Here is a 27,329-nt window from a genome sequence, read left to right as displayed (position 1 = left end):
TTAGCCTGGCTGATGAGGTGTGTTACCCCAAAACGGTTTCAAGATGCTTATTTCCGATCCAGGGAGGACCATGCTTGGCAGTTCGGGCTGGACTGTTCCCATGAGGAGCAGGGTCAAGACTTATTTGCCTATGGCTGGGTCTGAACTTGGGTGGCGATAGTGACTGGGGGTGAGTGTCTGAAACGTTTCAGCTCTCAGTACATTATCTTATTGTGTTTGCTTTTTTCACCCTAAGTTGGCAGGGTATGCGAGACACTGTGTTGTGTTGCCATCCCCCTGTGTCGCAGAATTCTTCACGCTGCTGCACTCACCTTCAGCTGCTTAAATTTGAAGATGCCTAGGTTTGAAAATACTTGCATTGGCATATCTTAGGACTGTTTCCATGAGGAGCAGGGTCAAGTCTGATTTGCATATGACTGGGTCTGAACTGAGGGGGTGAAGTGAGATAAATAAAGAGGATGGATTTTACTCAGATCCAATAGTGACTGGGAGTGAGTGTCTGAAAAGATTCAGCGCTCCGTCCATTATCTTATTGTGGTTACTTTGTTCGCCCTAAATTGCAGGGTATGTCCAGACATTGGTCCCTTTCTCACTTTGCCACTGGCTTCAAGATAGCCTGGCAGATGAGGTGTATTTTTTCAACCCACAATGCAGAAGAGACGAGGGATAGGACTGTCTCTGACTCCCTCATATACACTTAATCTCACACAACAGAGACATAATACAATGGAAAAAAGCAAATAAAGCAGTGTTGGACGCTCGAAAGTGGGAAAATCAATAGATTTGATAATACTGCCCTCACACACCCGAGAGTGTCATGCTTCATCATTGGGCCGCATCATACACCTAGGTGCAGACCAACACCTCAGGTGGAGCGCAATTTTTTAGAGTGAATGATGAAAGAAGGTGGTGAGGGTAGAGTACAAAGAAAGAACAGTCAGAACGTACACAAGTATGTGCTTCTGAGAGAAAAAGAAATAGATAGTCTCTCAAGGAAAAGGGACCAAAAGAAGAGCAGAAAGAAGTCTAAAACTGTCACGGGGTAGACCCTCAGACTTTTATTCTTGTCAACCTCTGGCAGGATTAAAATAAACAAAATGGGGTATCCAGGGCAGGTAACGACCCTACAATCCCCCTGCTAAAACCAACATGTTTCTGCCAGCTTTCTACGTGCCCAGACGGGTCACTCTGGCATTCATCAGGGTGTTGGTCCCTTGAGTTTGGTCTATACCCCTTGTCGGGTACTTATTACCTTATTCAATCGGGGTAATATCCCCGCGTCACTCTTTTGGAATTTCCAGGAGGATGAACATATAAGAGTTTACGAGAAAATGCTCTAAACCCGGGACAGCGGGGGAGGGTGCTCTTGTCGTCACACTTACTCCAAAGAGGCACTGTCTCCTATCTCCCCTCGTCTGTCCTCCGCCGATGAGGTGTATTACCACGAAATCGGTCCCAGGATGCTTGATTTCGGTCCAGGGAGGACCGGGCTTGGCAGTTTGGGCTGTTTGCTTTGTTCAACCTAAGTTGTCAGGGTATGCCTAGACGCTGTGCTGTCACACACCTGTGGCACAGAATTTTTCACTCTGCTGCGCTCACCTTCAGTTGCTTGAATTCGAAGATGCCTAGGTTTAAAAATACTTGCATTGGCATAGCTTAGGACTGTTCCCATGAAGAGCAGGGTCAAGACTGATTTGCATATGGCTGGGTCTGAACTACGGTGGCGAAGTGAGCTAAGTAACGATGATGGATTTAACCCAGATCTAATAGTGACTGGGGGTGAGTGTCTGAAAAGTTTCAGCGCTCCGTCCATTATCTTATTGTCTTTGCTTTGTTTACCCTAAGTTGGCAGAGAATACCCTGACATTGGTCCCTTCCTCACTTTGCCACGGGATTCAAGCTAACCTGGCTGAAGAGGGGTGTTTCCCTTAAACTGGTCTGAGAATGCTTGTTTCCAGTCCAGGGAGAAACTGGCTTGGCAGTCCGGCTGGACTGATCCCATGAGAAGCCGGGTCAAGACCGATTTGCACAAGACTGGGTCTGAACTGGGGTGGCGAAGTGAGCTAAATAATGATGATGGATTTAACCCAGATCTTATAGTGGCTGGGGTGAGTATCTGAAAGTTTTCCGCTCTCTGTCTATTATCTTATTGTGTTTGCTTTGTTCGCCCTAAGTTGGTAGGGTATGCCCAGATGTGGGTCCCTTGCTCACATTGTCACTGGATTCAAGCTAGCCTGGCTGATGAGGGGTGTTACCCCAAAACCGGTTCCAGGATGCTTGTTTCCAGTCCAGGGAGGACCTGGCTTGGCAGTTTGGACTGGACTCTTCCAATAAAGAGCAGGGTCAAGACTGATTTACATATGGCTGGCTCTGAACTGGGGTGGTGAAGTGAGCTAAATAATGATGATGGATTTAACCCAGATCTAATACTGGCTGGGGTGAGTATCTGAAAGCTTTCCGCTCTCTGTCTATTATCTTATTGTGTTTGCTTGTTCGCCGTAAGTTGGTAGGGTATGCCCAGATGTGGGACCCTTGCTCACTTTGTCACTGGATTCAAGCTAGCCTGGCTGATGAAGGGTGTCACCCTGAAACTGGTTCCAGGAAGCTTGTTTCCAGTCCAAGGAGGACCTTAGCTTGGCCATTCGGGCTGGACTGTTCCAATTAGTAGCACGGTCAAGACTGATCTGCAAATGGCAGGGTCTGAACTGGGTCGGCGAAGTGAGCTAAATAACGATGATGGATTTAACCCAAAGTCTGCCCCCTTTACCCTACCATGTGGAGTACCGCAGGGTTCTGCCTTATCTCCCACGCTCTTTAGCATTTATGTAGCACCCTTGGCCAAGCTGGTAAGGGCGCACGGCTTCACGATCATCTCTTACGCCGATGATTCTCAGCTTATTGTGTCTACTAGTCATCAAACCAATGACTCGGCCACTGAGTTCAATAGCTGTTTGTCAGGAATCATGAACTGGATGCGGGTGAATTATCTCAAAATTAACACGGAGAAAACTGAGATAATAGAGTTTGGTCAGGGGAATTCCGTGTGGAGTGGTATTTGGTGGCCAGAAGAGGCCGGTGAATGCCCCTGTCCCGTGCGTAAGGTCAGAAACCTAGGAATGGTGTTCGATAACCAGCTCAATTTTTCTGCACATATCAGTAATCTTGCCTCATCCTGCTCCTATCTAATAAGGACATTGCGGAAGATCTTTCCTTTTATTAATCATGAGCTCCGCAGGAATGTAGTGGTGGCCTTAGTGCTGTCCAGAATGGACTACTGCAATGCTCTATTATTAGGAGTAAACAAGACTTTGATGGGGAGATTACAGGTCTTGCAGAATGCTGCTGCCAGACTCTTGCTGGACGTTCCCAGAGACCAGTCGGTTACGGAAGGAATCAGGGCACTTCACTGGCTCCCAGTCAAGCAGCGCATAGAGTTTAAGGCACTGTGCCTAGTACACAAGGCAGTGTTTGGTGGAGGAGCCAAGGGGGTCAAAAAGCTCTTTATTCCATACTCTCCGGGTCGAGTACTCAGGTCCTCCTCGCAAGGCCTCCTTAAGTTACACCGTGTGAGGAAGGCTAGATGGGGCGGTAGATCCTTTTCTTTTCACGCTGTCACCCTCTGGAATAAGCTTCCTGGTCCTCTGAGACTTACACATAATCATCAAATTTTCAGGAAACTGTTAAAAACTCGGTTGTTTGATGTGACCAGGTGGTAAGATGGGTGTTCCTCTCTACGTTCCAGCGCCAAGACGCTTCGGCATTTGTTCGCGCTTTACAAGTGGCTATCCTATCCTATCTAATGGTTGAAAGTGTCTGAAACATTCCAGCGCTCCGTCCATTATCTTATTCTGTTTGCTTTTTTCACCCTAGGTTGAACTCAACCGAGATCTAATAGTGACTGGGGATGATATGTGATTGTTTTCGGGGCAATTCATAATAGCAGATTCGTAGCAGACCTCTTCGTTATAAAGAGTGAGGATGGTCTGAATCTCTTCCTAAGCGGGTAGTATCTGCTCCAGTTAATCAGACATACTCCGTCACCGGAAAACCAAATACTAAAACAGGTTTAACCTTGGCTTGCTAAAATATTAACATTTAGGGCCTATTTACGCTGTCACTGTCTTGGTCCGACCCACCTCCGGTGGGCGTTCCAAACACTGTTCTGCCACATTCCTACATTTCCCTATGAGAGTATGCATTATGGATGTAAACCAGCAGTAATACATGCTCCCATAGGCAAATGGGAGGTGAGGTTCATCCCTGTAACGTGTGGCAGGCACCTCAAGGTGCCTGGCACGGGTTGCAGGCATCAACAGGGGGCCACCATAATTGCCCTCTCGGCCCCCACCTAGAAGCCGCACACACAGAGGGGCCCTGCATAGGGCCCCCAAATACGCTTTCTGATATGGCCTCACAAAACAGCTCCAGCCCACAAAAATAAAATGATAATAATATCTCGTTATTATCATTGTATTTTTCCTCTTTTTTTGTGTGTTAAGGCAGTGGGGCTACGCTCCTCAGCCCTAGCAGAGGAGCCGCCCCTGCCAATAGGTCTAGTTACATTTCTGTCAAGCCCATTGTAGATGGCACAGAAAATGCACCAATGGCATGGGAGTTAAATACCATTGTGTGCTGTATATGTGTGCATCCACATATATGACAAAATTATATGGCTACAAAAAACACCACTGTGCTCTAGCTGAGCAGCAGTATGAAGGCACTGCAACCCAAAAAGCAAGGAAAAGTGTGTTTGTCATGCAGAAAAAACTATTTATATCACTGACAATACCACCTGATTACTGCATAGCTCAAGATACCTCACGACTTAATTGATTCCAGTTTCCAAATGAAATTGCACTGATCAAACCATATTTTACTACCTGTGGAAGGCGCAAGCTGCAACGTTGTAGTAGAGATATGTTCTTATTTTTTGCTTTGGCTGGCTGTTTTTTTGTGTAAATATATATAATCCTTTTTCACTGTGTAAGTTCATCTACATTGTCCATTGGGCAGGCTGAGGTGGGTCTGACTAAATATTAATTCTATATCTCTATTTGGGAAAATGGTAGCAAAGTCATTCAGAGATACTTCCTATTTGAATGTCAAAATCTGATTTAATGGTAAAATCAGAGGGTCTGAATCCCCTCCCGCCACATTATGATGGCGGGCAGTGTGTTTTCTGTCAGAAAAACCGACTGAGATGGTCCTGATGATCAGGAGCATTCCGCCTGCGCGGGGGACTGCCCTGAATCCCCAGAATGGAGGCGGTGCCTGTCAGGCACGGCTGTGGGGGTTACAATATCCTTTCTGCCGGTCGTTCTGTGGCAGTCAACCCGCCGTGAAACAGCTGGCGGAAATGGATTTAGCCCCCCCCTTACTTCCTGGAGCTGGTACAGGGCCCCCACATATTCCTGTACCATGTGGCAGGCACCGCATGGTGCCTGCGACATAGTGCACGGATATGTAAACACCTTATTTTTTGTATTGCAGTGGGAGTTGCTGACTGCAGCCCCACCGCAACACAAAACATAGGCAATGCGACCGCCTCAGTGGCATTGGCATCATAATGCGTACTGCGGGAGTGCTGCCTTGTAGGCAGACGGTCCCAAATATGAAACAGTAGCGCATGTTGAGTGGCCGTGAGGGACTGGGATCTTGAGTGATTGACAGGTCAGCTGCCAGGCGTCCTTGGGGTGAAGTGTGCATGTCGGATTGGACAAATGCCTTGTTCTGCCCAGCCTGATATGTGCACTTGAACCTTTGCCTACATGCCCAATGTAGGGAGCCCGGGGGATTGCTACCACAGCCATCAAGTCTCCTTTGGAACATTTAGCGTTACAACAAACAAATGATGGACGGAATTCTGACAATGCATACATTCTCCCCCAGTCAAGAGATCTGGGTTAAATCCATCGTTCTTTTGCCCACTACACCACCCCAGTTTAGACATGGCCATATGCAAATCAGTCTTGACCCTGTGCCTCATGGGAACAGTCCAGCCCGAACTGCCAAGCCATGTCTTCCCTGGACCGGAATCAAGCATCCTAGGACCGGTTTCTGGCTATCAGCCGTCATCAGCCAGGATAGCTTGACTCCAGTGGCGTAGTGAGCACGGGTCCCACGTCTGGGAATACCCATCCCACTTAGGGCGAAAAGCGTTACAACAAACAAATGATGGACGGAATGCTGACAATGCATACATTCTCCCCCAGTCAAGAGATCTGGGTTAAATCCATCGTTCTTTTGCCCACTACACCACCCCAGTTTAGACATGGCCATATGCAAATCAGTCTTGACCCTGTGCCTCATGGGAACAGTCCAGCCCGAACTGCCAAGCCATGTCTTCCCTGGACCGGAATCAAGCATCCTAGGACCGGTTTCTGGCTATCAGCCGTCATCAGCCAGGATAGCTTGACTCCAGTGGCGTAGTGAGCACGGGTCCCACGTTTGGGAATACCCATCCCACTTAGGGCGAAAAGCGTTACAACAAACAAATGATGGACGGAATGCTGACAATGCATACATTCTCCCCCAGTCAAGAGATCTGGGTTAAATCCATCGTTCTTTTGCCCACTACACCACCCCAGTTTAGACATGGCCATATGCAAATCAGTCTTGACCCTGTGCCTCATGGGAACAGTCCAGCCCGAACTGCCAAGCCATGTCTTCCCTGGACCGGAATCAAGCATCCTAGGACCGGTTTCTGGCTATCAGCCGTCATCAGCCAGGATAGCTTGACTCCAGTGGCGTAGTGAGCACGGGTCTCACGTCTGGGAATACCCATCCCACTTAGGGCGAAAAGCGTTACAACAAACAAATGATGGACGGAATGCTGACAATGCATACATTCTCCCCCAGTCAAGAGATCTGGGTTAAATCCATCGTTCTTTTGCCCACTACACCACCCCAGTTTAGACATGGCCATATGCAAATCAGTCTTGACCCACTGGAGTCAAGCTATCCTGGCTGATGACGGCTGATAGCCAGAAACCGGTCCTAGGATGCTTGACTCCGGTCCAGGGAAGACATGGCTTGGCAGTTCGGGCTGGACTGTCCCATGAGGCACAGGGTCAAGACTGATTTGCATATGGCCATGTCTAAACTGGGGTGGTGTAGTGGGCAAAAGAACGATGGATTTAACCCAGATCTCTTGACTGGGGGAGAATGTCTGCATTGTCAGCATTCCGTCCATCATTTGTTTATTGTAACGCTTTTCGCCCTAAGTGGGATGGGTATTCCCAGACGTGGGACCCGTGCTCACTACGCCACTGGAGTCAAGCTATCCTGGCTGATGACGGCTGATAGCCAGAAACCGGTCCTAGGATGCTTGACTCCGGTCCAGGGAAGACATGGCTTGGCAGTTCGGGCTGGACTGTCCCATGAGGCACAGGGTCAAGACTGATTTGCATATGGCCATGTCTAAACTGGGGTGGTGTAGTGGGCAAAAGAACGATGGATTTAACCCAGATCTCTTGACTGGGGGAGAATGTCTGCATTGTCATCATTCCGTCCATCATTTGTTTATTGTAACGCTTTTCGCCCTAAGTGGGATGGGTATTCCCAGACGTGGGACCCGTGCTCACTACGCCACTGGAGTCAAGCTATCCTGGCTGATGACGGCTGATAGCCAGAAACCGGTCCTAGGATGCTTGACTCCGGTCCAGGGAAGACATGGCTTGGCAGTTCGGGCTGGACTGTCCCATGAGGCACAGGGTCAAGACTGATTTGCATATGGCCATGTCTAAACTGGGGTGGTGTAGTGGGCAAAAGAACGATGGATTTAACCCAGATCTCTTGACTGGGGGAGAATGTCTGCATTGTCAGCATTCCGTCCATCATTTGTTTATTGTAACGCTTTTCGCCCTAAGTGGGATGGGTATTCCCAGACGTGGGACCCGTGCTCACTACGCCACTGGAGTCAAGCTATCCTGGCTGATGACGGCTGATAGCCAGAAACCGGTCCTAGGATGCTTGACTCCGGTCCAGGGAAGACATGGCTTGGCAGTTCGGGCTGGACTGTCCCATGAGGCACAGGGTCAAGACTGATTTGCATATGGCCATGTCTAAACTGGGGTGGTGTAGTGGGCAAAAGAACGATGGATTTAACCCAGATCTCTTGACTGGGGGAGAATGTCTGCATTGTCAGCATTCCGTCCATCATTTGTTTATTGTAACGCTTTTCGCCCTAAGTGGGATGGGTATTCCCAGACGTGGGACCCGTGCTCACTACGCCACTGGAGTCAAGCTATCCTGGCTGATGACGGCTGATAGCCAGAAACCGGTCCTAGGATGCTTGACTCTGGTCCAGGGAAGACATGGCTTGGCAGTTCGGGCTGGACTGTCCCATGAGGCACAGGGTCAAGACTGATTTGCATATGGCCATGTCTAAACTGGGGTGGTGTAGTGGGCAAAAGAACGATGGATTTAACCCAGATCTCTTGACTGGGGGAGAATGTCTGCATTGTCAGCATTCCGTCCATCATTTGTTTATTGTAACTCCTTTGGAACATTGGCAGTGCCTAACCTAGCCAAACCTCGCACTGTTCCCATGCTGTTTTATATGATAAATAGCAAGAGAGCAGCGTTCAGACTGGCCAGAAGTCGCGGGGGTGGGGCTGAGGGCTGACCTGGTGGTCAGGTCACTTACAAGCTTAGTTCGCTGCACGCCTGGAGGTGCCTCTGCTTCTGAGGAGTTTTGAGAACAGTGGACAGAAATGATTGGATCAGATGATCTTGTTCTCCCCATCTAATTGGACAACAAGCATGTCACACCAGCAATGGAGCAATAGTCGCAGAAAAGGTATTATTTGCATTATATAAATGTGATGATGTACACATTCCAGTGCCTATGGATAAGGTTTTGAGCTTGCTTATTGTTGGTAAAGCACTTTGAGTGAGACGAGCCAGGTAGAGAATGCAGGTGCGGCTTCCTCATTACACACACTGGTGGTGGCCAGCCCATAGATCTCCCCCACTACCATTGTATACCCCTAAACTGGGCCTTGATGGCCCTCCTTTCTGCCTTCACCAGGGTGTGCTTCGCACTCAGGCGCATTGGGGCCGAGTCTGATAAGACAGAACTCTTCCTCCCCCATGGCCCTACAACTCCAAAAGCCCCCACACTCACCCCGGGCCTGGATGATTCAGCGGCTATGATTTTGCTACCTCTGCTTAGCTACTTCAGACAGGGGCCCAAGAGGTTACGGTGCCACTCATTTACGCCACCTTGGGTGCTGTATAATTCAGTGGCTGCTGTTGGTGCCGCTTCTAATGAAGATGCCATGACTTGTTTTTGATGAAGATGATCTGACCTGTGAAAGTGTGCTTCGTGTACCACCAAGAGTAACTGCTGTCTTAAAACAGTACCCTGCACGGCGTCAAGAGCAGGCAATGCATAAATCAGCTCCCAATATATTGCAAAGATCAACCACTGTGGTAAAATAGCACACAATTCGGTGCCAGTGCCAGCCCAAGACTCAATACTGTACCCTCAATATAGCACCGAGAGTAACCTGTCAGTGTACAAAAACAGGGTCGGGTCAGTGCTGGGCACAGTTGTCATACTTAAAAAGTGCCAAGGATTGCCACTGCTAAAAAAAATATATATGAGTAAACAGTGTATTAAAGTAGCACATTGCAGCGTCTAGACTGACCACTTCCATTACATCCCCTGAATGAGGCGTACAGTGCCTTGTAGGGTCCCCCTCTGCCTTTTAATGTTTATTCCTATCAATCTCATTCTGTCCCGACCGACAAATCACAATAACTTGTATTTCCTCAGTAGATTTAATTTGTAAAGGTATATCAATAGATAAGGAAATATGTGAGGTACTCAATATTGTTATCTAAAAGTATGTTATGAAGTTCTGTAGTTATGTTGAATAAGAAGCTACCTCCATCGTCATCATATGAAATCTCTTTATTGATATCATAAGTACACTTTCACAATTGCCTTTTTAACTTTCTAACTTTCATAAATTTGCTTGAAAATGCACCATTTACCCACCCTTTTTTCAAATGTTTTTTCGGGAGAGAACCCCCTGAGCCACCCTTGTGGCAGTCAGGCTCACTCACTACGCTCGCTCACCACAGGTCACTAGTCCCAAACTCTTACGCCTCAACACTTTCAAATGTCACCAGTCGCCACTGCATGCCATATTATTCTAAGATGACTGAACTCATGTACTCATACACTTTTACAGCATCATACATATAAAAAATTCTGTTGGGGTAATAAATGCCACAAGGGAAAGAATAATTGTACCCAGAAGGCTACAGGAAAATCTTTCCTGTAAGTATTAAAATGGACTCATACTTGTTTCAATGTTAGGGAGAGTAGACTTCCTTCACTATTCCAGCCACTATTCAACTGTTTCATCAGAACAGCCTGGTGAGATTATTTGCATACTATGTCCAGGGATTGGCCAGATCATCATGTCCTGACAGTCAAACACACATATTTTTTAACAGCGATGAAAACGAAGCGGAAAGCCTTGTTAAGTTCCTCCACAAACGCTGGTACATGGAATAATACTCTGGGACCATATGTAAATAATACTACTGTTCAAATGTATCCAATGAAATCATGCCTTGACCTGTTCTTCAGGAAAGGTCAGAGAAGAGGGGAATGCTTGCTCCTGTTTGTTGCTATTTCTTCGGCTTGATTCAGTCTACTGCTATATGTCCTGTCTTCTTTGACAATTATTTTTGCACAAAAAATGATGAGGGTAACTCTAGTCTCCTCTTTCACTATCTCCCCATATTTTGTCTGAAAATTGATTTTGGAATCGATAACACCTCCTGGACCAAAACGTAATACATTGCACACTATGGGGCCGATTACGAGTCTGGCGTCCCCGGATCGCCAGACTCATGGGGGCATAACGGTCTCCCGACCACCCGATTACGATTTGGGCAGACCGCCATAGCCCCGCAGGAACTGCTGTTCCCTGTCGATGTTGTGGTGGTCATGCTTGGCGGGACCGCTGCAGTCCCGCCAAGCATATTACGAGTTTCCTCTCTGCCAGCGGTGTCATGAAGGTTTCTTCTCCATGAACACCGTGGCATAGAGGAAACAAAGGGGGCCCTCCACATGAGGATCCATGCAAGGGGGCACACATGTGCTCCCCTCGTATGCATGCACCCTAGTTTCTGCACGGCATGGACTTTTCAGTCCATGCCATGCAGGAACCATTTAAGGCATTCCCATTGCTGTGCCCATTTTCTGAGGCACCGCCGTAGAAATGCCAAAAACCAGCCTGCCAGAAGGAGTAAACTCCTAATCTGGCAGGCAGTCTGACCACGGCTTTGGAGGTGCGGCGGCGGGGCGGACCCAAAGTCGTAATCAGGCCCTATGTGTTTTAAAGAAGAACTGACCTGGTCTCTCTTGCGTTAAAGTAAGGGGTGAAATAGGCACCCTCTTGGGTCGGGGATGATTAGTTCTATCCATTTTTTTCATATAACATTTTATTGTTTTTTGTCAAACATTTCAGTGAAGGATAAGGGCACACAAATCAGTGGCTTGAATGAATTGTCATTACCAGTTGAGAGTCCCACAGCACCCAATCAGCACACAAAACAGCTGTTATTCCAGTTCCTCCTCTCCCTTTCCCCCAGTTCACGTTTTAGTGGTACAAGCCTGGATTTCCTCATCCAGGGCTTAACGTGCAGTTTTATCCCTTCTTGATGTTTGAAACAGTTGGAGTAGCTCTTAAACCCAGATTATGTTCTTGCTTACTCCTGGGCAGCTGGGAGGTGACAGGCTCTTGACTTCAGGGCAAGCACCATCCATCAAGCTGACATTCCGGGAATCCCTACACTCCTCCTGGCCTCCTGACAGGCCCAGTCAAGCTCCTAAAAAGGTAGGTAGGTATATTTTTTTTCCCAGTCACAACCGCATGGTGAACCTGCAGAATTTACCAGACCTAGACCTAATTTAGAGTAGGGCAGATAACCTGTCCACCGGCGAGGTCAGCGGAGGCTATTGTCTTCACTCTCCTGGAAGACAACCATCCAGCATATTTATAAGTCTCCAGCATACAAAGATCGTGTCTTCTTCTGTGGATCTGTTGCTATGGTGACTCCATTGAAAGTGGTAAAGCTTTGTTAATGTTTTATGCGAAGCAAACCTATGGATGAGTTAAGCTGGCAAAACTCAAGAATCCGTCCACTGAGAGGATAGCTCACAGTCTGAAGGAAGTCCCCAATGGTGAGAGATCCGGGACACAATACATATATTCCACTTCTCACCCTTCGAAATCTCCCCTGAGATGCCTCATTCACTTTTTCTGAGGCACAGTGACCAAAGAGAGGAAGTATTATGCTTCTAGTCAAATTTATTTTGACATATCAGTATCCATGCGATGTGGTAGTAAATATTCTCTCCACATTGCAGTCACAGCTAGAGGACAGGAATTATTGTATTTCTTGTTAGTAGTTTTTTTTGTGTGCCATGTTTATGTGCCACCCTCAGTAAAGTTTTTGTTTTTACAAGAACAAACTTCGAAATTGAGAAATTTAATATTGAGAAAAAATACAATCTTTGAGCCAGATGTGCAGGGAGTTTTCTCCCTGTGCATGGAAGTCACTGCGTGATTTCCCTGCCCTAGACTGTCATGTCTCAAATGGACGTCTAGAGAAAGGCAATTTAGGATGGTCACTGTTGGACCTGGCCCTTTTTGCAGGGTTATCCCAGAACTTTTTACCTTCCTCCTGAATTTTTTCTGGCTTGTTTTTGTTCATTTGTTTGCCTCTGGGCACTTTAACACTGCTGATCAGTGCTAAAGTGCATGTGATCTCTTCTTTAAACTTGGTATGTTTGGCTTACACCAGTTTGTCGTATTTCATTTACCTGTAATTCCCTTGTACCATGGTACATTAAATGCTATTAGTGGACCTGCAGCGCTACTTGCGCCATCCACAGAAGTAGCCTTTCAAACCTGTCTCAGGCATCTGCTGCTGCAGGGCCTGCGTGCGCAGTTTACTGCCACAGTGGAGCGGCATTTAAAGAGTTTGCCAAGTCTGAAACTCCCCCTATACCACTTAAAGGTCATCCCTAAGGTAGGCCTAGGCAGCCCTATGGGCAGGCTGCTGTGTGAGTTAAAGGTATGACATGTGCCTTTGTTGTGTGGCATGTCCTGATTGTGACAAATAGCTTATTTGGTTTCTCACTGCTGTGAAGCTGCTCCTCTCATAGATTTACATTGGGAATTCCCTGATATGTGTTTCAATGGTAATTTCTTATATGAAACAGGTAGCGTGGCCATGTTTGGTATGTTTGGAATAGTGATAAATCCTGCTCATTGGTGAAAGCAGATTTGTTATTACTATTTTAGAAGTGCCACTTTTAGAAGTGGGCATTTCTGTGAGCTTATGAGTCTTTGTGCCAGTCTGGTTTAGACTGACAGAAGCTGGGGATGTGAATTCGCTCTCAACAGTCACAAGGGGGGTGGAGGTGTGTCCTGCCTTTCCTGGGTGACTCATAGTTGGGCTGAATAGGCCTGGTCTGCATTTAGATGATGGGATGATTTTTGCTAGCACCAGAATAGGGCTGTGCCTGCCTTTCACAATGCTATCTCCACCCGCCTTTAATGTGTCTGGAGCCAGTGCTTGGGATTGAAGGGGGGTTGTGCACTTCTAAAGTTGTTCAATGTGCCCCAGAACATAGACTCTGTGGGTGTAAGTACTTGGACAGTAACCCCATAATTTCACAATAAACACAAAAGAAGTAGGTTGACTGTACCAATAAACTGAGCAAAGAAATTGTGGTAAGATCTGGAAATTTGAATGCTGTAGATCAGGTGTGGTCTAAGGGGAGGCCCTCCTTAATGGAAGAGGATGCCTCACACAAAATATTGTGTCATGCTTCATCATAGGCATCCTCTCCCCACCCTGGTAAGATGATACTACCAGGACGGACTCAACCTCCGTGAAGACTTGGCAAAAAATTGGGATCCAGTTCTATTAAAAATACCTTGAGGTTATCACCTTTATTAGTGAGGACCTCAGATACGTTAAAACCAACTACGTTGATGGAATCTACAGAGCATAATGTCTCTTAGTCTATCCTTTGATAAGCCAGCATAGTTCTGCCCACGCACAGAGCCTTAGAGGTCTGGGGCATTCGTCAGGGCTGTCAGGTCCCTATAATAGCGATACCGGGTGTTCTCTGTATCTATTATGTGCTAAAGTAGGGGGGTACACCTAAGGTAAACCCAAGTGAATCCTACCTGGGATATTCTTGCACACAAATTATCATGCACCGTATATTCTAGGGGATACCAGAGACTCGGTCAAAGGAGGGGTGGTGGCCTTCGTAGTCACACATTCATCAGAAAGCATGCCACGCCAGAGCAATTACGTCCAGCCGCCCCCTCCCGGTTGGTACCAATAAGCGCCAGGTAGGATTCACTTGTGTTTTGTATCAATTCAGACGTAAAGACGTGATTTGCCCTAAAAAAAAAAGCGCAAGCGTCACAAGTGCGGCAAACAGCTACCGATTGCATGCTGAGTGTTCACCCTGTCCCTGTGCAATTTCTCTAAATTTTTGCTCGGAGCAGCTCGTAATTAGATGATGTGGCGTAATAGCATAGATTTTTTTGTGTGGCAAGAGTAATGCAAATTTACTGATATACACAAAATTACAGAGTGCCCACTATCTCCAGTTGCTGAGATGAATCTGCATTCAACCAAATGGTCTATAACTTCTCTTCGTCTCACTGAGGTGCACATTAGCAACAGCTGCTTGAAATGTACAGTGGGAGCAGATCTGGTTTATGAATGTTGTTCCATATAAAGAATAATTTTGCAAATGTCACGAAAACACATGAATGCCGCAAAAGAACAGAATGCCATTAAAAGCATACAACAATCCAAATGTGTATGAATGCTAGTGCAATACTGCAGAGAAAATCAGAGAACCGGCTAGATACGAACTGGATGGCAGAATTGACTGAATATTGATTCCTGCTTTGTTTTCTAGGCTGCCTCATAGATGGCAAGTTGCGTCGATTTGGTTCAACAACTAGAACAAAACAATGCATGATTTGCTCCTGTTCGTCATCAGGCACAGAATGCTGTTCCCTGTAAGTGTTATGAAAAACAAAAAATCAAATAATGCTGAGTAAAATGTATACATTTATTTCATGATGTCCAGAAGGAATCTGCCGCTGCTTTCAGTGCTTTTTCTCGTGCGCTGCACTCGATGAATCCCCCGGGGTGCCGGAAGTGACGTAAGCAAGCACTTTTCAACATCATGCTAAAAACAGTGATGTGTATTTGTTAGGTAAAAAGCAGAATGGCAGTGAGTCACTTTATGACGTGCTATTCATTAGTAACATCTTTTGTTACTCATGAACTGGCTAAGAGTAGGTGTCAAGTTGCACAGCAGTGGGGATGGGGGGGGTGGTTGTTTGTGGGAATAATGGACAAGAGGTCTCGCCCCTGTTTCGGATCACACTGTGGATAGGTAGTTTTACACTTTGGGGAGAACCGGCTGCAAATAGCATCTTTTGCAATCGTAATTTAATGCAATTTTAAAAGGGATACGTAAACATAATGGTGATGTTTGAATTGCAAAGCTGCCTGTTTTTTAGGACGAGCCTACAGCAGCGCATTCGCTGTTGCTGGACTTTTAGTAAGTGGGTTTTAAAAGTGCTTCCCACCGGCTTTTGCTGGCCTAATGCTTGCGTTCACGCGAGCGTGAACGTACACAGCTGCCAGCTTTCTGATTACTTTCACCTTGGGTGCTGCTGCGCGCGCACCACTCGCGTGTTTGCCGGCGCGCGCGTGCACACAACTTCCTCCGCCTCTCTCTCCCGCTTTGCATTCCCCGCGACCAGTGCTTGTTAAATATTGTGAAAGGCGCCCCGTCGAGCGGAGAGGCGCGTTGAAGTCTCGGTGTAATCAGTAGTACAGTCAGGTCTTTCAGCGTTTTCTTTCATGTCGTATCACACAAGCCGATTTCTACTGCGTGTGTCAAAGAGACAGCTTCATGGCAGTCGCGCTCAGCAGCACGTCCATCATGGTGTTGATGTGATCTGCATTCATGTCACCAGCAGGTGGCAGTCTTTGGCCGGTTTCTGTGCCGCTGGGTAATTCAGCAACGAGAAAGGTTAAACGAGGTTCTGTTTGGTAAAAATGGAAATTGCTGCAGTTCCATGTTAATATCTACTGCTTACTCTACAGCTCTGAGTTTTTGTTGCTGTTCCAAAATCATTTCAGCTACTTGTGCTATAAAATAGCGGGTTTTAGAACGACAGATAGAGTGATGTTTATGGTGGGAGCTTTAAAACGCAAACAATAGTATGAGCAAACTTTCCTGCCGCCCCTTTCTTGTAGCAACACACGCCTCTTCCCATGGATGTGTTTTCTAATCTGCACATCTTATTTTTCACAATCCAAAAACTGAAACTCCAAGCCAAACGTCAGTGAGCTACAAGCCAAACGTCAGTGAGCTACCGAACGATTAAGAGGTCCGCCTCGCTCTGCCTCACAGCGGTGCCTCACACCGGACAACTAAACAAACAAGCATTGGCATAGCCAATAGGTCTCGCTTTTGGGACCTTATAAGTATTTAGTTATGCAGCACAATTTCCTTGGTGCAACAACACTAACTGTTGCATGGCAAAACACTCATAAGGTCCCAAAGGCGAGACCTATTGGCTATGCCAATGCTTGTTAAAGAATTTTGTGAAAACAAATTGGTCATTCTGGCACTGTTTTTAAGTGTGTGGAATCGATGGGAACAAAGGAACCAGAAATGAGAGTTCCCACAATGGATTTGTTTAATGAATGTGTTTTTCTGAAACTGTAGGAGAAAGTTTATTTAATTAAATGAGGAACAAGTTCATTAGTCTTCTTGCATGGATAATTAAAGGATGAAATGACCTGAAGAGTAAGAATCAGAGAATCTCTAGCCCAGAACTGGCAGATCATGGAGGGCTAATGCATGTTATGTTTTGTTGTGTTGTGTTGTGTTATGTTATTTGATTTGTAAAGCGTGTAATCACCAGAAGGTGTTCTGGCGTTAATAATGTAAGAGAAAAAGGTATCAGAGCAAAGACTAGTGAAACAGATGTATTCTTAATATCCTGCGGAATTGAAGACATTTTGGCTCAGGGAGGATGGAGGCAGGAAGGACATTCCAGGCCCTGACCATGATCACAGGAAAGGAATGCTCACCAGCCCAGTTCTGCCAAACCTAGGAAATGACAGAAGGTAAGCAGTAGAGCAGCACAGGGCTTAGGAAGAATTATATCTCAGAAAGAGAGAGGAGATATCATTCTGGAAACATTGCGAGGCCAGTAGGGTTAGTTTAATGGTAATTCTGTTGAAGACCAGGAAGAAGCCAGTGAAGCCCCCCTTCTGGATTTTGATGCATGGGTTATTGTTCTTAACTAAGTGACCATCAAACTACGGCCTGCTGCACCCACTGTTGTTGCTAGATACGTGTAACTTGGAGGCAGAAACAGGATGAGTTGCAATAAATCAATTCAAAAAATTATTTATGCCCCTACCCTAAGCCTTGACTTTTCAGGTCAGGAAGGGCTGTTATGGATTTTGTGTGGCAAGTAGGTGCACTGCCTTTGAACTACAGCTCATTGGGGGTAGATACTCGATGGGCATATTATGGTCAAACAGAACTCCCAGATTTATTACCCTATGAATATCTTCGAGAGAGACCGGAAAGAGCAGAGGAGTCTGAAGAGGCTGGAAAGTCAAGCATTCTGTTAGTCCAAAGAAGGTATGTTGAGTCTGGTAAACTTTTACTACAGTTAGCTATTTTTCATCCAAACGTATTCCTGCTTAAGACAAGTGAGTAAATGCAAAGGACCCAAGGATCGGGAATAATTTGATGAAAAGATGCATATCACCAGCATAGAATTCACTAAAAAAGGGAAATGTATCTGGGAAGCCCAATAGGATCGCTACAGAAATGCTGAAAATGGCTGGGAGAAAGGGGAACTCTCGAAGAGAGACACCCAAGGAGCCTGTTGTGAGGGCCCATTAAAATGAAGCAAAACTAGGAAATTATGGAGCAGGTAATGTTTGCCCAGGGAGCCAGGTTGTCCAGCAGTATGTCTGGCCCTCAATCAAAAGGGCAGCAAAGAGTTCAAGTATAATAAAAGGGGCACGCATTGCCTTATCCAACTTCTTCAAAGCATCTTTGCGAAACTCAATTGGGTTGTTTCAATTTAATAGCCTGGTTAAAACGGAGTTAACAAATTTACTCTGGATGTTCAGTATTCAGTTTATTGATATGAAGTAAAAGGGGGGCGTGGCCAACTGCCGGGCATGGCGGTTGCCTCTTAGAGAAGCTCCGGACCCGGGCAATAATTATCCTGAAATCTGCCGGTCCCTGCGGTGCTCCCGGCGATTGGAGGCCGAGCGCCGCGGCGTAACACCAGTGTCGAATATCGGAGCGGTCGGGGAGCTCTCGTAGGGCCCCTGAAGTGGAGTGGCGCAAGCGACTGTAGGAAGGCCCGCGGAACAGAGGAGAAGGAGGGCGGGCCGCGCTAGGAAGATAGCGGAGCTGTGATATGGCGCAGGCGGCCCCGAGAGCAGCGGACGAGGGGTGAGCCCGGAGAGGACCGTTGGGACCCCGCTGGGATCGCGTGATGGACGCCGGACGAACTGAGTGAGGTAGCGCATCATAGAGGGGGAGCGCCGGAGGCCTGGAGAAGTGCGCGGCGGGAACTTGGCAACGCGAGCGCTGGGGATGCGGCGCGGCCTACGCGGGCCGGTGGTAATCGACACAGCCAGGAGGAGAGGAGAGCCAGGTGCGCGACGGCGGACAGCGGCAGAGGGACACTGGCTCGGGCCGGTAGGTGAGGAGACCCCGCCGAGCTGTGTTGATGAACCTCGGAGACAGCGGAGCCAGGAGGATGGGTGCTGCCAGACAGTGACCGAGTGGGGCAGTACTGACGCCAGGGGTAGGCGAAGAATTGAGCAAAGCGAGTGGACTGAATGAACACGGAGCTACAGAGTTGTGGGGAACATTGACTTCTGTGTGAGAATATAGAGAAGAGGCCGCATAGAAAGTCTGGAGGACTGCGACCCCCATCCTCTCTGGAAAGGCATGGAATCGGCGCAACTACCCTGAGACGTGTGGAGGACGCAGGGGTGCCCGGAACGGAGCGCCGAAGTCAGGGCCACGGGTCAGGAGGATAGAGCTGAGGCTACGAATTATTCTGGAGACCAACGGTGGTGTCGGCTGGGGGCAGCAACAAAGTGGGGGATCGGACCGCCATGGCGGGAAGCACGTGAGAATAGCCCAACGGCACCAGTGGGTGCGGACTCCCTGAGGCGACGCGGGACACGGCCCCTGGCAACTTCGTGATGGGGCGAGTGAAGGGCAGACTACAGGAAAGCGAGGCGGGCACTAGTCGTGTCCCAGGCACAGCAGCATCCATGGAAGCTTCCTCACAGGACAGCTGCATACCACCTACCAACGTGGAGGGCACGGTGGACAAACTGGATTTAATTTTGCAGGAAGTGAGAGACTCGAGGAAAGCTATAGAAACGCAAATTGGCGCCCTCACGACTGGCCAATCGTTACTCCGAGCAGATCACACTAAGCTGGCCGATAAAGTGAAAAACCATACTGACGAGCTGGGTGGCCTCGGTCCTCAGCAGACCCACAACACCTCCAATATCAAGCAGCTGCAGACCCAGGTCGCTACCTTGATGGAGCGCGTGGAGGATGCGGAAGGGAGGGCGCGAAGGAATAATATCCGCGTTATTGGTATGCCGGATAGAAGCGAGGGGACCGATGCGGCCCGATACATGGAGGCATGGCTGAAGGAACACGTCACCGCGGAAAGACTCTCTGCCCATTTCTGTATTGAGAGAGCACACAGGATTCCTGCGGGCCGACCGAAACCGCGGGCTCCGCCAAGACCCTTAATACTTAAATTGATCAACTACAGAGACCGAGATGTGCTGTTGCAGAAATCAAGAGACGTGCCCCAGATTAGATTTGAGAACACTATGGTTTCATTGTACCCAGACTATACAAAGATGGTACAGAAGCAGCGTTCCTCCTTCCAAGCAGTTAAGAGGAAACTGCGAGAATTGAATGTACAGTATGCTCTTCTCTTCCCGGCGCGACTTCGGATCATTTATGAGCGGAAGACTTATTTTTTTGAGAACCCAGGCGATGCGGAGGAGTGGCTGGAGGTAACGGAGCCGGAAAGGAGATCGAGGACAGCCTCACAGACCTCGCATACCACAGCACGAGATGGTCGGTCGACGGGACAGCGTAACTCGCGCAGAATGCGCAGGCGGGATGGACAGTTCCGCCCAACGACCCAACAGATGCAGAAGGGCAAGGAGAAGGCGATTCTAGCGGTCTCCTCCCTCCGAGACATGGCAGGGATCGGTGATCTGACTACCTCGGAGGTGGACACCCAGAGATCGGACTCGGATGGGAGTGTGGCTCTGTCTCCTTCGGTGACTCCGCAGATGGCGGACGGACTGATCCCTTAGAGGATGGGGCTGTGCAGGAACCCTGGACTCAAACAGAACAGTAATGTATATGGCTGATAGCTCCTTATTCATAGAATAGCTACAACGGCAGTATATTTGTGAAATATGTGGCCCGGGGGATGCGGGATTACGGTGACAACCCAGGGGCGGCGTAACAGTTGGATGGGTAGGCTTGGCCGCGTACCCCTACATGCGAAAGCCTGGTGTGAATGCTATGTTGTTCTTTATGTTTTTGGTTTGGTTGGGTGGTTCGAATTAGTTTTAAAATCGGACCGAGTATTGGGTGTTATGGGGGGGGAGTGGGTCCTGGGATGTGCAATCTCCTACAATGGTGCAGCAGTATACAAGCTGAAGATACCATGGGGTGGCTAGATGGGTATAAGCGATACAAATGCAGAATAAATGCACCATAATAACATGGAATGTCCGGGGACTGGGCTCAGTTCAGAAACACCATAGAATACATGCACAGCTGCTAAGACGCAAGGCGCAGATAGTCTACTTGCAGGAGTCTCATTTGGTAGAGATAGAGGTGGGGAAACTACGTAGAAAATGGAAGGGGCAGGTTTTCTCTACCACATGCTCGGGGTATGCGCGAGGAGCCACAATATGGGTCAGGCATGGTGTGCCCTTTACACCGGCGGAGCAAAGAGTGGATCAGCAGGGGAGGTACATTCTGGTGCGGGGTACCCTGGATGGCAGACCAGTGGTACTGGGCTCTATCTATGCACCGAACTCAGAGCAGGAGCGGTTCCTAGGGGCGCTATCGCTGGCATTGGCTGGGTGGGAAAGCCACCCATGGATAATAGGCGGGGACTGCAACGCTGTGATGGATGTGGCACTGGATAGGTCGCATCCACCACTGAATGGGACAGGGGTTTGTAAACAGGCAAATGCATTGTGTGGAGGGATGGAGGTTGTGTGATGTTTGGAGAATGAGACACCCAACTCATAGGGAATACTCTTTTTACTCACCAGTACACATGCTGCACACAAGAATTGATAGGCTGTACTGCTCAAGTAACATAGCGATGCAGGTGACGGATACTACTTATTTGGCGAAATCTTTTTCGGATCATAATCCGCTGGAAGTGGTGATTGAATGGGGGACGATTCCAGCCTCAGTGCCAACGTGGCGGATGTGGCCCCAAATGCTAGAGGACTCAGTATTTCGTGACGCTATATTAGACACCATTCAACATTATTTTACTGAAAATAGGAACACGGCGTCTAATAGATTAATTGAGTGGGATGCTTTTAAAACGGTGATTCGCGGAAAGGCAATAGGGATGACGGTGGGTGCGCGGCAAGAGGTTAATAAATCCCTTACAGAGGTGGAAGAAAGACTCAATCAGTTAGAGCAGGAAGCTGTGCAAAGCGCTGATAAGCGGGCTGCTCTGCAGGAGGCTAGAATTAGACAGGCTGAACTCCTGGAATCCCTCCGGGTTATAGACTATCGAAGGTATACGCAACTGTGTCATACAGAGGCGGACAAGGCAGGGACACTGTTGGCAAAACTGCTAAGGGATGACCCTCCTAGTGTGGTTATCACAGACGTCGCAGGGGAGGTGGTGTCCACCCAAGGGGAGATAAATGAGGCTTTCAGGCAATATTACGAGAGACTCTACGGCGAGTCGGGGGAAACAATGGAAGGAGACGTAGAAGAGTTTTTGAGCGCGACACCTTGCCCCAGACTCTCAAAGGAGGCGCAGAAGGAGTTAATAGGTCCCATCACGAAATCAGAGATCAAAGCCGCCATTAAGGGCCTCCCCAGAAATAAAACCCCGGGGATGGACGGTCTGCCAGCTGAATTTTATGATACCTATGCGGAAATACTTGTACTCCAATTGGAAATTTTATACAAAGAAGCATGGGAAAAGGGAAGGTTGCCCCTTACTACTGCGCAGGCGTTAGTGGTGTCAATCCCGAAACCAGGCAGAGACCCCACTGACATAGCTAGTTACCGCCCACTATCATTGTTAACGACGGAGTATAAAATTCTCAGTAAAGTACTGGCTAATAGACTTTTGCCGAATTTGCATAAACTGATCCATATGGATCAGACTGGTTTCTTGCCAGCGCGAAGCACATCATTGAATACGAGGAGAATGCACCATCTGATTGCGGAAGCCCCGAAGCATTATGGATATGCGGGCTGTATCTCACTTGACATGCGGCAAGCGTTCGATTCTGTTAAGTGGGACTACATGTTCAAGGCCCTGGGACGATTCGAACTGCCAGAAGAGTATATCCGGAGGGTTCGCCTTCTTTACAGCGCCCCTACGGCTAGAGCGCGGACGGGAGAGCATATCTCAGCAGAATACAAGATACATAGGGGAACGAGGCAGGGGAGCCCGCTGTCGCCGCTCCTTTTTATACTGGCGCTAGAGCCCATGGCATTAAAAATTAGGGCTGAACTAGGGGATACGGGGATCAGAGTGGGATGTACCACGCATTTGATCTCGGCGTTTGCAGATGACATTGTGTTATACTTACGCGACCCGCGTACCCCGGTGGACACTATGGCGGCGATGTTTCTACGCTTTGAGCAGCTGTCGGGGCTAGCTATCAATCCAACGAAGTCGACGGTATTTTATTTCAAGGAGCAGATGCCGGAGCGAGACTTCCGGTTTGGTGCATTACAGTTTAAAGTGGCACCTCAAACGTTTAAGTATCTAGGCATACATGTTTACCGGTCTCAGGCAGACATGGTAGAGGGCAATCTGAATAGAGCGCTTAGGGCTTTGCGATCTAGCATTGCCTTTTGGACTGCTCTGCCATTGTCGGTAGCAGGCCGGGCGGCAATAGCAAAAATGGTGGTCCTCCCGAGGCTGCCCTACTATTTTACAAATATACCGATTATGTTATTGGGCACCACTTTCAAATTGATGAATGCACTATTAATAGATCTTATATGGGGGACAGGCAGGCGGAGAATTAGCCTTAAGAAGCTACAACGCAGCACCTCGGGGGGAGTCTTGGGAGTACCAGATCTCAGAGCTTATTTTTATGCCTGTCAATTGCAGTGGCTGTCCTACTGGACAGCGGGGCGCAACCTACAGGAAATAGGGATGACCGTGAAGGATATTGAGAGAGGGGCTCTGCATACCCTTTTGTTGCCGCACAGCAGGGCCCCGAGGGATCTCCCCCCCCTTTTGCACACGGCGGTGCGATGTTGGTGGGCAGCCTTGCAGTACACGGGAACAACCCCTGCATATGCGGGGAACATACCCCTGCTCGGGATACCATTGCAAGATGGCTGCTTGACAACACGCAGGCTGACACAATATACAAACGAAAGGGGTAACGGGTAAAGACAGATTGCACCAAATCCTTTTGGTCAGGTCAAAAAGTATCAAAGCAATCTGTCTTTACCCGATACCCCTTTCGTTTGTATATTGTGTTATATTTGGGTGGATTTGCACAATCAAGGGTCTTATAACAGAATAGATAATGGACTTTGAGGATAATAGAGAAGGGCTACATTGGCTACGTTGTATGTACCTTTTCTATATGTGAAGAAAAGAAGAACCTAATAAAGAAAGAATCTTTGGAAGTAACACCTGCCGTATGGACAGTCATATTTTATGATTATTGAGTAATTTCATGGAGTGCTGGATCACAGTGAATTGTTTGAAAGTCATAGGGTCGTTTGGCCCTAAGGAGGTTTAGGGGTATTTAACCTCAGGATCCTAGGCACCCGAATTGTTTTGATACTTTTTGACCTGACCAAAAGGATTTGGTGCAATCTGTCTTTACCCGATACCCCTTTCGTTTGTATATTGTGTTATATTTGGGTGGATTTGCACAATCAAGGGTCTTATAACAGAATAGATAATAGACTTTGAGGATAATAGAGAAGGGCTACATTGGCTACGTTGTATGTACCTTTTCTATATGTGAAGAAAAGAAGAACCTAATAAAGAAAGAATCTTTGGAAGTAACACCTGCCGTATGGACAGTCATATTTTATGATTATTGAGTAATTTCATGGAGTGCTGGGTCACAGTGAATTGTTTGAAAGTCATAGGGTCGTTTGGCCCTAAGGAGGTTTAGGGGTATTTAACCTCAGGATCCTAGGCACCCGAATTGTTTTGAAACTTTTTGACCTGACCAAAAGGATTTGGTGCAATCTGTCTTTACCCGATACCCCTTTCGTTTGTATATTGTGTTATATTTGGGTGGATTTGCACAATCAAGGGTCTTATAACAGAAGAGATAATGGACTTTGAGGATAATAGAGAAGGCCTACATTAGCTACGTTGTATGTACCTTTTCTATATGTGAAGAAAAGAAGAACCTAATAAAGAAAGAATCTTTGGAAGTAACACCTGCCGTATGGACAGTCATATTTTATGATTATTGAGTAATTTCATGGAGTGCTGGATCACAGTGAATTGTTTGAAAGCCATAGGGTCGTTTGGCCCTAAGGAGGTTTAGGGGTATTTAACCTCAGGATCCTAGACACCCGAATTGTTTTGAAACTTTTTGACCTGACCAAAAGAAATTGGTGCAATCTGTCTTTACCCGATACCCCTTTCGTTTGTATATTGTGTTATATTTGGGTGGATTTGCACAATCAAGGGTCTTATAACAGAATAGATAATGGACTTTGAGGATAATAGAGAAGGGCTACATTGGCTACATTGTATGTACCTTTCCTATATGTGAAGAAAAGAAGAACCTAATAAAGAAAGAATCTTTGGAAGTAACACCTGCTGTATGGACGGTCATATTTTATGATTATTGAGTAATTTCATGGAGTGCTGGATCACAGTGAATTGTTTGAAAGTCATAGGGTTGTTTGGCCCTAAGGAGGTTGAGGGGTATTTAACCTCAGGATCCTAGGCACCCGAATTGTTTTGATACTTTTTGACCTGACCAAAAGGATTTGGTGCAATCTGTCTTTACCCGATACCCCTTTTGTTTGTATATTGTGTTATATTTGGGTGGATTTGCACAATCAAGGGTCTTATAACAGAATAGATAATGGACTTTGAGGATAATAGAGAAGGGCTACATTGGCTACGTTGTATGTACCTTTTCTATATGTGAAGAAAAGAAGAACCTAATAAAGAAAGAATCTTTGGAAGTAACACCTGCTGTATGGACAGTCATATTTTATAATTATTGAGTAATTTCATGGAGTGCTGGATCACAGTGAATTGTTTGAAAGTCATAGGGTCGTTTGGCCCTAAGGAGGTTTAGGGGTATTTAACCTCAGGATTCTAGGCACCCGAATTGTTTTGATACTTTTTGACCTGACCAAAAGGATTTGGTGCAATCTGTCTTTACCCGATACCCCTTTCGTTTGTATATTGTGTTATATTTGGGTGGATTTGCACAATCAAGGGTCTTATAACAGAATAGATAATGGACTTTGAGGATTATAGAGAAGGGCTACATTGGCTACGTTGTATGTACCTTTTCTATGTGTGAAGAAAAGAAGAACCTAATAAAGAAATAATCTTTGGCAGTAACACCTGCCGTATGGACAGTCATATTTTATGATTGTTGAGTAATTTCATGGAGTGCTGGATCACAGTGAATTGTTTGAAAGTCATAGGGTCGTTTGGCCCTAAGGAGGTTTAGGGGTATTTAACCTCAGGATCCTAGGCACCCGAATTGTTTTGATACTTTTTGACCTGACCAAAAGGATTTGGTGCAATCTGTCTTTACCCGATACCCCTTTCGTTTGTATATTGTGTTATATTTGGGTGGATTTGCACAATCAAGGGTCTTATAACAGAATAGATAATGGACTTTGAGGATAATAGAGAAGGGCTACATTGGCTACGTTGTATGTACCTTTTCTATATGTGAAGAAAAGAAGAGCCTAATAAAGAAAGAATCTTTGGAAGTAACACCTACCGTATGGACAGTCATATTTTATGATTATTGAGTAATTTCATGGAGTGCTGGATCACAGTGAATTGTTTGAAAGTCATAGGGTCGTTTGTCCCTAAGGAGGTTTAGGGGTATTTAACCTCAGGATCCTAGGCACCCGAATTATTTTGATACTTTTTGACCTGACCAAAAGGATTTGGTGCAATCTGTCTTTACCCGATACCCCTTTCGTTTGTATATTGTGTTATATTTGGGTGGATTTGCACAATCAAGGGTCTTATAACAGAATAGATAATGGACTTTGAGGATAATAGAGAAGGGCTACATTGGCTTCGTTGTATGTACCTTTTCTATATGTGAAGAAAAGAAGATCCTAATAAAGAAAGAATCTTTGGAAGTAACACCTGCCGTATGGACAGTCATATTTTATGATTATTGAGTAATTTCATGGAGTGCTGGATCACAGTGAAATGTTTGAAAGTCATAGGGTCGTTTGGCCCTAAGGAGGTTTAGGGGTATTTAACCTCAGGATCCTAGGCACCCGAATTGTTTTGATACTTTTTGACCTGACCAAAAGGATTTGGTGCAATCTGTCTTTACCCGATACCCCTTTCGTTTGTATATTGTGTTATATTTGGGTGGATTTGCACAATCAAGGGTCTTATAACAAAATAGATAATGGACTTTGAGGATAATAGAGAAGGCCTACATTGGCTTCGTTGTATGTACCTTTTCTATATGTGAAGAAAAGAAGAACCTAATAAAGAAAGAATCTTTGGAAGTAACACCTGCCGTATGGACAGTCATATTTTATGATTATTGAGTAATTTCATGGAGTGCTGGATCGCAGTGAATTGTTTGAAAGTCATAGGGTCGTTTGGCCCTAAGGAGGTTTAGGGGTATTTAACCTCAGGATCCTAGGCACCCGAATTGTTTTGATACTTTTTGACCTGACCAAAAGGATTTGGTGCAATCTGTCTTTACCCGATACCCCT

The 27,329-nt window shown here is 46.8% G+C and overlaps 1 protein-coding gene across 1 annotated transcript in view; it reads left to right on the top strand.

Moving 5' to 3' along the window:
* The window catches only part of LOC146867191 (beta-microseminoprotein-like), a 180,209-nt gene that overhangs the window by 74,289 nt on the left and 78,591 nt on the right, over nt 1-27,329 (top strand). The window contains exon 3 of the mRNA XM_085614848.1: nt 14,981-15,083. Coding sequence (XP_085470974.1) covers nt 14,981-15,083 — 103 coding nt within the window. The remainder of the gene's footprint in view (nt 1-14,980; nt 15,084-27,329) is intronic.

This window comes from Triturus cristatus, chromosome 1_2 (genome assembly GCF_964204655.1).
Source record: "Triturus cristatus chromosome 1_2, aTriCri1.1, whole genome shotgun sequence".
Taxonomy (NCBI): Eukaryota; Metazoa; Chordata; class Amphibia; order Caudata; family Salamandridae; genus Triturus; species Triturus cristatus.
This window is presented reverse-complemented; position numbering and strand designations above follow the sequence as displayed.